The 10,997-nt window shown below is 43.4% G+C and overlaps 1 protein-coding gene across 1 annotated transcript; it reads left to right on the top strand.

The window, feature by feature from the left end:
* Positions 1-6,976: 6,976 nt before the first annotated feature.
* LOC149282027 (cerebellin-4-like) lies at positions 6,977-10,454 on the top strand. The gene is made up of 3 exons (XM_089498724.1): positions 6,977-7,255; positions 9,122-9,238; positions 10,257-10,454. The coding sequence occupies exons 1-3, from the start codon at positions 6,977-6,979 to the stop codon at positions 10,452-10,454; spliced, it is 594 nt and encodes a 197-aa protein (XP_089354850.1).
* Positions 10,455-10,997: the final 543 nt, after the last annotated feature.

Genomic DNA, 10,997 nt, shown 5'->3' with positions numbered 1-10,997 from the left:
CGTAAATCATGAGTCCTTTGGGCTCTTCTCCAGACAGCGCAATCTTGTTATGGTTAAGAAATGACCAATGAGATGATTAATAGGAACTAGAATCCATGTGCTAATGGTATGGATATTTAATTACACTCTCTCTCTCTCTTACTTCTTGGCATGTAAATCACAAACACACTTGTTTATAATTAAAGACTTTAGCAAAATAACACAATTACTCCAGAAACACCTCAGAGGTTTCTTTTTTGAGTAGACGGTAGAACGTTTATACCCTACACTAGTCATATAATGCAGCGTAACCTTCTGTTTTAAAAAGGAATATAAACGTTGTTTTGATGATGTCCCCGAGGCTCTGACAGCAAATGCAAACAACAGCAGAATTTATGCCCCTCGTTGGGGGAACAGTTATCGGTTGCACTGTTTACTTCCTGTATAGTTTTACAACATCCTCCTGCACAGACAGCGTTTATGTGCAACAAAATCACTTCCCCCTCCAGCTTGGAATGAAAAGGCAAATTAACAGCACTTTATTAGTTTATTAATTGATTTCGCGCTCTAGTGTGGAAGCCATCATTTATCTATCGATATCGTTGGATATTTTTCCAGTGTCTCTATGCCTAGCGGCCCCTTTCACTATTCCTTACCAAAAAAAAAATAGTTAAAGTCCACGGCTGCCATAACTTGGACATTTAGCTTCTCTCTCCCCGGCGCTTTAATTCTGAGATAAAACCTGTGCAAATCCAGAGAGACCGAGCAGAGAAACCACATCATGCTGCAGGTCGGGAATAAAAAGCCATTATTTATCCCTAAGATTAAGGTGACCTGATTATGTCAAGTAAGTATTAGTCCTGCCTTAAAGTTTGCTTTTTACATGTTCCTGGGTTCTCATCCTTCTTTGGCTATTCACTAGACAGCTTTAAAGTCCAGGGACTGGCCTAGACGCAGACACTCAAGTGATTCAACAAGTGGGGTAATTGCAGCCATGGAGGAGGCAGAAAGGGAACTCTCAAGTTTTACAATGAGTTGCTCTTGTAGTTGGTGATAAATGGGTTAAAAAATATGCCAGAAAGGGTTGGTTATCAATTCCCTGCAGGCGCTATGGGAGATGCCGCCTCTTAGAGATGTGGCATATGTAGTAAAGATGACACTGACACCACTGTGGGTGAGAAGTGACTTTATCGAAAACCACAGCATCCCAAAAATTGGGTTTCCAGAAACCTCCGATTCAATCTGGGAGTCTGGTTGGGCAGAAATGGCGACAGGACAACGGCTCACAGGGTCTAGGACATTACAATAACACAAGGCCTGCATGGTTCTGCTCCATAGCAGTGTTCGTGGGGTTCCCCTGCATGCTGGGAGGCCACCGAGGAATCAGCGTGTCGATAAAACACGACCCTCATTAGATCTAATTACGGCATCATTTGTAGAGTCATTAATCAACACAACAGGTTCTTGGAGCCAGAAGCCGGCAGCTCTGAGCGGTTTTAGCATCACAAAGGAGACTCGGGAGCTCTTTGTAACCGGTGCTGAATGCAGACTGATGGGGGGGGGGATCTACTGTCAACTCGACACCGCTCGGGTATCTCTCTGTTATCCTTGCGCATGCATCACATCTGATTACAGGAGATGCAAAAAAGTCTGCTGACTCCAGGCATAAAAAATACGTTTATTGATTGCATTACGTGAGGCTCGGAATCAATAAAAAAAAAAAAACCTTTCTTTCTGCCGGTGGAGTATCATGCCGAGGTTACGGTGCTGCGCATGTGCTTAATGTATCCACTGAAACATTGAAAACACGCAGTTCTAGTTCTGAGTCGAGACGTTCGTAGGAGTTTTAGTATTTAACTCACTTATAACCAAGCAAACTGTCCAGGGGGCCAAAGAAAATAGATAATCACATGACAGGGTTAACAAGGTATAGAGGCCCTCAAAAGACCCTACATTTTTTGTATGAATCGTCACAAAATAATGTCCTCTGCTTGAAATGAAAATGCTGCAAGATAAACCCGTGGTAGAGTCACTGAACATGGGAGGAGATATTACGTGACGACAAAAGACATCAATAATCCAGCAATTAATAAACAGCAAGATGGCTCGTTATTAATCCTTCCGCTGACTCGTTATCCATCCATAAATCTCCTACGTTGGTCGCTTCTCCTTTAATCTTCTGTAACTTTTTCATGTTATTTTTATAGTTTTAGCCAAGGAACTGGAAAAAATTGATCAATATCGGAAAACATTCAAGAGTAAACATAGCAAAGGATCAATCAGCGAGAGCCAGTTCCTGAAGGATCTGAAGGTACGTCCCGCAGACAGAAAGTAGAGAGTACGTGGACCAGGCCACTGACAGATTTATCGCTCATTAAACAGAGTTTTATTCGGGGGAAATGGTAAGGATTTTAGCCCAAAATATTTTTGGTAAATATGAGTAAAACCCTCAGTAATTCCTTGCCTTCTGTGGCTGCCTCTTCATGTCGAACTGTTTCCACTTTGGGTAACGTGACGGTGACATACTCTCTCCCGTAACCTGTGTCACCTCTGTGGGATGTTCTCACCCTTCACCATATTCACAGATTCTAATCCTTACAGAATGTGCTGATAAACTATGGGGAGCAATCCGACAAACTGGCTAAAAGGGCCAGCGAACTAAAGAAGATCTACGCCGATGTTCTGGTGAGCGCTCTTATTATTATAACCTGTCTGCAGGGCTGGGTGTCCTCAACTTGACAATTCAGCGCCAGGTTCCATGGGGGTTGGGTGTCTTGCCTAATTGAGAACCATCCATCTTATCCATTCCCTGCCCCCACATTTAACATGCTATGTCTTACGGCCAAGGTTGCTTGCGATGTCAGCCTTGCTTTTTTTGGCACCCGGGTGGTGCAGGCCGAGTCAGGACATTTGACCCTAGCTTGGTCTATCGGGATATAAACGTTGTGTAACTGAGTAGCTTCCATTTCCTATGGCAGCTCTATCCTCAGAACCAATCTATGTTTATAAACATGGCGGCTGCCGGTGAGCTCACCAGACGGCCGCCAGTGATCACATCCCACAACGGCTTGGGAGTTGTGGACCATCTATTGTTTTAGTTTGATATTTTTGGTTCTGGAAATGTATTATCTGAGAAATCAGTAATTTGTATATAAATTACAAGTTTTTTTCAAATAGAATGCCATTTTCAAGGACGGGAGGGACGGCACTTTATTCAGTATTTCTGAAAAGTGCAGAGAAAAGCAAAACTATCAATCAAACTATCAGGTGTCTCATACTAGATACAGTTCGAGTAGGGAGTGCGGCGGGTGGGGGATTGATGGGCAAATGATCTGGCAGTGTTCTGCCTCTCAGGCATCTTAATTCTTAACTGGACAGTAAGAGTCATCTATGAAAGTAAAGTTAACCGTCCTAAATGTCCATGTCGAGTTCCTATTTAAATGGACACCTTAGACATACGCAAACTATTTAATGCCCTATTAATGGGGGGGTCGATTTCCGCTCTAGTAACTATTTTCACGCCTATAATTTAGCACATGTTCGCAGAGGCTGATGAGCAGGACTCCCAAGAGCTGTTTGGCTGGATCTCCACTTTTCTGAAGGAATTTCAGTGTGCGCTCCTGCAACCAGGGACTGAAAATATCTAACAATCTGCAAGACGGGGGATTCGGCAGATAATGCAACGTAATATCTCACAAAAATGTTTAAAATGCTATTAGTTTTTTGCTAACGTCTCCATCATGCGGCAAACTCTTTTGCCCCCTCGAGCCAGAGCTTTACCATTAACCTCATTTTCCATTTTTTTATCTATTACTTTTTTCCCTGATTTTTTGAGGATTTTTTTAAAAATAATGTCTAAAACGCACCCCAACTCGCCCCTTCCACCTATTATCATTTATATTCTAATATAATTTGTTTTTTGTAAATCAAATTCTTCAAAGAACTCCCAAAGCAGCAAAGATTTACTTCTTTTTCTTGTTTATGTCAAACATGAAATAAACAATGTGCAAAACCCCAGTTTTTGTGAGATGTTTAAACTCATTTGTGACATCATCGCAGACAATGTAAGCAAATAAACTTCTGTAACATAGAGTTAATTAGCAGATGGTCATCCGACGATGTAACAGATGAACAAAATCCAAGGCAGTTCCTACAACCCGGTGGCCGGATCCAGCTTCACATCCATAATCTGAAAATACCGTTTAGTTGAGAGAACCCTTTGCATAGCCCTGGATTCGCAGAAGCGTTGTTAATGTACGATCTGCGGCTGACTAATTCTCCACTTCTTGATTGAATAGACTCAAGTGAGCCAGGAACCTCCAGCATGCGAGGGGTTATTTCATTAGGTTAAACGCGTGACGGGGAATCAAGCAGAATGAAGAATGTGGAATTAATAAATATAATTAAATTGAAATAATGTTTCACTGACATTATCATCACAAAACGGCAGTAATTCTAAAATAAATGTAAAATGTGGAGCAGTCACCATGGAAACCATTAGACTGTTTATGCTGATTGAATGTGACGCTTTGCACCAGAATTGCCATCAAACAGATACATTTGGTTCGTGTTTCTACCACCCCGTAAACTGAAGTTTTCTGCTGAACCCTTCCGTTTGTGTTAACCATTAAATGAGTTTGTATAACCCTAAAACCCGAACCAGGACTTGGCTGCGGATGGCGAGGCGACGATGTGAGAATCATGCGCGCATTTAATCTCTCGTCCACAAATCCCACAGCCATACACAGAATTTAATGGTTTTATGAGGAAAGCCAAGCGGCCCACTGAATCAGCCCCCAGGGACAGCCTTTCCTGGCTCAGGATCTGGAGCTAAACCTGAGCTCAGATTCCTGCAAAGGTATAAATGACTTTATCTCTGATTATTTCATGTTTAAACAAATTATTTTGTTGTACGCCATGGTTTTGGGCGCCCCGGCGCACTTCCCCGACCTCCTGTTAATCTGATGGATTTTTTTTGTTTTTAATAAAAAGAAACGTGTGCTGTCGGCTTCTTTGTGAGTCTCGTTCGTCCCCGATGAGCCTCTCTCTTTACACACTAATGTCTTATTGGGGTTAAATATTCAAGAAAAAATCGTATACTTTGTAGCATTTAAAGCATCATTTTACAGAGAAAGATACGACCTGTAATGGCATCATAACCCACGTGTTAAATACGTGTCCCTGTATCTCAACACAATGTGCCATGTAATGTGTGTGGTTGGTGCTCTGTTTTGATATCTGTGTATCTTACTGCTCTTTTTGACAATAAAGAAAATTGATTAAATATTTAAGACAACGCAATAAAAATAATTCACTGAGACTTCAAACAACTAAATTGTAAAGATCACCCCGGAGGAATTAATTACCGCAGAGAGAACATCGCTCTTTAACGCCTTGTCGGGGGAAAGGCTTTTTACACAATTCCACATCTTTCCTTTTCAGAAAAATCTGATTTTCTAATCACAGCCCCCCCAGCAGAGCTTCCTAACACTAACCATGTTATGTACGTCCTCAGTCATGGGACAACCACTATCCGGCAGACACAATAATTCTTGGATTACAGATAGATGAATCTGGTTGGCAGCCTTTGGCCCGATGTTCTCCCTGTGGCCAACAAATGGTTTGGCCCAGTTTGAGGATCATGTAATCGAGCCAGATTGTGAGACTTTGTCACTGAGTGGAACACCTCTGTGTTTCCGTCTCTTTATATTATTTCACTTTTTAATTTCTTCAACTTGTTCTAATTTATAAGAAGAAATTCCAAAATACGTTTAGATTTGGTGAAATTGGGATCTGCCGTAAAACAAACTGATTCCGGATCGATAAATGGCTCCACGTTCATTATCAGAGAAGAATGTCTCATACCGGCTGTCATTATCCGCACGATAACTTGTAAACATGCACCGGGATCACGGGAAATATCTACCTCCGTCCTGAGCCTCTTCCCAGACCCGGCTCAGCATGCAAACGCGTCTTAACATGTAACCCGTACGGCCCTCGCAGCGGTTCCCTGAAATGTCCACTTGGCTGCTGGCTCACAACAGCGAAGGCCATTCATCTTCATAGATAGTCTGTCAATAATGTTTTAGCGTGAGCACCGATAATTGTTTTAAATTTCAGCACTTTGTGTGGGGTCGTTGCAGATTTCATTACGATGATCAGTCTTAATGATCCGGCAGAAATTCCATCTCAATTTACTCGACCATGTCTGCGCACATCTATAACGCAATCCATTATTCTGGATACGGCCGGGCTGCTGTGTTTGTGACAAGTGATATTGTCTGTCTGTCACTCTGTATGTCTTTACACGCACCTCTCGCCTCTCTGCCTACTAGTGTCCCTCCCTCTTTTGTTGCTGCTCTCTTTCTGTCACCCACAGTATTTCTCCCCCATTAACTGTAGCGTTATTGCCGTTTTGTAGTCAAAACCAATGTGAGATTTAACCTTTGGTGTGACAGCAGGCAATGTGCGGGAGGCTCACAAACAGTTAACACATCTCATTTTAATTGATAGGGAGGAAGTCCTTTCAGCTCCCCCTCTCCAGCTAATTATGGGGCAGACTATATAGTGCGGGAGAGTTACCCCGGCTGGGGGCTGAGCTGCTCTGTGATGACATAAGGCTTTGGGGAATTGGAGGATGAGGCTGGATTTGCAGTTTCTCTCTGGCAATGAAGTCAGACGCAGGATCTGAGCTCCTGGCAGCATCGAGGAGCTGCCTCTCTAATCGATCCGGACTCCGGCACCTAGAGAGGAGCATCTGATAGAGAGGAGCATCTGGTAGAGGGGATCATCTGGTAGAGGGGATCATGGCAAGATCAGATCCCGGCTTCATCTGTGATCTTCCTCATCAATAATTCACTTTAGGGCTTTTAGATGCAGAGGGAGGGAATCGGGGCTCAGAATATTTCGGAAGTGGACGGAAGGAGCTTCAGAGTTTTTTTCTTGCGTTTTGGGGAGAGGGTCTGAGCTCCTGCCAGAGGGTGAGACAGGTGGCAGCATGAGTCGGGAGCTGTCCACGGTGCTGTCCGTGGTGCTGCTGCTGGTGGCTCTGGGGCCAGTCCGAGCCCAGAATGACACAGAGCCAATTGTCCTGGAAGGCAAGTGCCTGGTGGTGTGTGACTCCAACCCGGCCACAGACTCCAAATCCTCGTCCTCTTCACCCCTGGGCATCTCCGTGAGGGCTGCCAACTCCAAGGTGGCTTTTTCAGCCGTGAGAAGCACCAACCACGAACCCTCGGAGATGAGCAACAAAACCAGGATTATATATTTTGACCAGGTGAGCAAAGGGGCTCATGGATCGGGACGAGGTGTTTGCGGGAAGAGAGTCACAGGGACTTATAAATGGGGCAATATACACCTTTCGTTATCTGTTAATGAATCATTAGTGGCCGCTGGCCGTGGGTTCAACAGGTCCCAGCATATCGTCTATGGGAATAGCCTGGGATCCGGTGCACGAGAGAATCCTGAGAAGGCAAAATCCCCCCCCCCCTTATTAAACACTTTCCGATTAATATCTCATTATCTCATTATATATCCCGTTTGCTGTAAATAAACATGTTACAGAGTCTCTACATTAGTGCAGCAGAGTCCTAACGGGCTCCATGAAATCTCTCGGCTCCGGGGGAGGGGGGTCTCTCGGCTCCGGAAGTGATTGACTTTGTAGAAAACTTTATTATTGGACTAATGAGTGATTTATTTCTCTTTGTTTATTACTCTGTTATTTATCACTCTATGTGAAGAGTAACAGAGGTTTGTGCTCTTTCTTTGCCGTCTGTGCTGAAACGTTCGCAGGGAGAGCCCCGAACCCCGACGTTTGTCGATGTTATCGTTTCTCAGTCATTTCCTTGTCACGCGGGAGACTTCGTGTAAATTGTTCACACTCTGGAAGGATTTATTTTCTGCGTAAAATGTTTTTTAAATGTGTAATTTTGAACGATGTTGAATAAATCAGTGCCCATTGTACAGCGCTACAGAGTATGATGGCGCATTTTTAAAACAATAATAAATAAGACCCCCGGTTTATGGGCTTTTACCTACAATATATACATGGGGTTCACACGCGTGTATTTGTCTGATTACATTCAGCCACATTGAAATGAGGCTAAATGTTAATCATTACATTATCAGAACATTCATTCATTCAGGGCAGGTTTTGGTTTTTTACTCCATGAAAAAGATAATAAAGCAAATGAATCTATTAATAAATTTCCCACCATCGGTGTCATTTTATTGGGAGAAGAGAGATATCGTGAGATTGTACTAACAGGGACCCAGGAAGCTACGTGTCCTCTGTGGATCTGGAGGGGCAGTGTCTGCCAGCACGAACCCCAAATTCCCAGGCTCAGGAACCTGACAATTCCAACAAGTCATGCGCAATATCAGCTGCCAGCCTCCATAACCACAATCAAAGCTGGGCTCTGGCACTACAGTAGTTAATGGGGCTACGAGAAATTCAATTCCCTAGAGGAAAAGTTTTGAGGAAGACTTACATCCCCCGAATAGTTCATTCTAATGTCGGTGAAGCGAGATTCTTTGTTGTACACTCTGTGATGAACGCCATTGATGTGACGATTTGTGTTAATAGATTAACTCGTTAAGTGAATATTTTCTTTATTGCTCCACATTTTCCACGGATGATATAGATTTATATCTCCTCTATAAAGTATCCATATGTGAGCATTAAACCTCTATTTATCTGCATTGCCCTCACTCAAGCAGCCCCTCTCCTTCTGTCGCCTTCCTCCGAATAGATTGCAAGCTCCCAGACACAGGGCCCTGTCTTGATGTTATTGCTGATTTTTTATATTGTCAGTTTTCACGCTGTTGCCGTAGCTCTGCAGCATCTTCCCTTTGCTGCAAATAATGTTTGTTTGGGCTCTAATCGTCCATAAACCTCGTATCATGTGCAGGACTCAGACGCCATAAACACGTGAACTGTTAATAAATAATTTTGTGGTGTGTTCCTTGCTGATCCCAATGGTTAATAAACACGGTGCAGCTGGGCGCATGATAGCGAATGTCACAGGGAGACGCGCCGACGATGATCCCATTTTTGCTTAAGCAGGGATACCAAGTCCTATCTCATCGCTGCTTACCGCACATCCATGAAAGAGTTAAGATGCAGATTTTCATTGTTTTACAGATTTTAGTGAATGTCGGCAACTTTTTCACCTTGGAGTCCGTGTTTGTTGCTCCGCGGAAAGGGATTTACAGCTTCAACTTCCACGTCATAAAGGTTTATCAGAGCCAGACCATCCAGGTAAGCCGGACGCCGCGCCATGAAACCAACGAGGCACCCCGGGCCCGGGCAAAGTAACTTTAGATTTCTTTTTGCTAAAATGCTTTGACAATTTAAGATCCGAGCTGCCGAACAGCATCCCCGCTGCTTTTATGATGAATTCACTGAGTGTCGCAGAGCTCGGACCCCGCCAGGTGACTCCATTAACAATTACAACGTACCCCGGGGCAGAGCTCAGAGCCCAACCAGTGACTCTATTCTCTATTCTCTTAATAATAGAGTTTTATCACACAATGCCCCCAGGGCAGAGTGCCTGGGAAATCTTTGGCCTCCACGCACTTTAATCATTGATCATTATACCCATGAAGACACTAATTCCTAAATATTATAGACTTGTCGGGGAATGCAAAAAAACTGCATATTTTATTCCAAACCAAACAATTCCTGGGGAAATAGAAACATAGAAACCCAGAACCTGCAGGCAGATCGGCCCCCTTCGGCCCATCTGGTCGGCCCATTTTTCCCTGCAGTAAAGAATCAAATCAGCCTCTGACCCTCTAGTCACCCACCCATGACACAACTGGGGCAGTAATGGGAGCCAAATTAGGGAAATTGATCATACTTTCAAATCATGTGGAGGACTGAAGAAGCGTTAGTTCTAGATGTTCACACAGACATAGAACTTGGTGTTTGCCCTGTCTGGTTTGCACATAGTATATTGTTTACATTTTCCAGAGGGGTAGGATGGAGGGCAAACCTTCTGCACCTACCACAAAGCATCACAAAGGTTGGAGAATAAAACCATTTAATAGTAAATTCCGAAGTGTAAAATTAGTCTATTTAGACCTGGGGGTCAAACCTTAAGGGCCAGATTCCATAGATTCCCCAGGGGCAGATTTAACTGATTTCCCCCTCCCATTCACCTGAGTAATCTAGAACAATTGCCACAAAGAATTGGTATTAAAGAAGCATTAGCATACACACAGCGTCCAATTAATAAACACTAAGTAATAACCGCCCGTTGTTTCTGCTCCTTCAGGTTAATTTGATGCTTAATGGAAAACCAGTCATTTCTGCTTTTGCTGGAGATAAAGACGTCACTCGTGAAGCGGCCACCAACGGGGTCCTTCTCTATCTGGACAAAGAGGACAAGGTGTACCTGAAGCTGGAGAAAGGGAACCTGGTCGGCGGGTGGCAGTACTCAACCTTCTCGGGGTTTCTGGTGTTCCCTCTGTGAATCAGTGCGGACAGCAGACAACCTTCCGCCTTCGTTATCATCAATGGCTCGTTGCGTCTTTTGGCTTCCCATGGGTTAATATGGATTATTCCAAGATGTTCTTGGTTTCTTCACTGAACTCTCTTGACATTTCAAAGAAAGTATTTTGTGTGTTTGAAATATATTTGGATTTAAAAAAAAGACAATAAATGTAAATATACATAAACCTGATGGTAACACTTTAAAGCCGCCGGCGAGATTTTCAGTTACGGGAAATATTCCGGCTACGAGGGAATCACGCATCCACGCGTCTCATGTAATGCGAACTTCAATCAGGGGCTATATGTGTGCGGCTATGGAGTTAGAATTAAAATGCTAGTTTATTCACAATCTGATTATCTCCCAAAAATTAATATTTCATGGAGAAACCGCGCAGAATAAACAGATTTCCGTCTTGATATTAATTGCTGAATTTGTTACTCTTAAGGTAGAAGTTGAAATAACGGCCCCTTCGCTCTGCCGCACAAATCACTGGGATTATTTCGAACGTCCTTTTGACGATTG

This window comes from Sceloporus occidentalis, unplaced genomic scaffold, assembly GCF_023333645.1.
Source record: "Sceloporus occidentalis isolate IW3139 unplaced genomic scaffold, rSceOcc1.0.p SCAF_124, whole genome shotgun sequence".
Classification (NCBI taxonomy): domain Eukaryota; kingdom Metazoa; phylum Chordata; class Lepidosauria; order Squamata; family Phrynosomatidae; genus Sceloporus; species Sceloporus occidentalis.
This window is presented reverse-complemented; position numbering and strand designations above follow the sequence as displayed.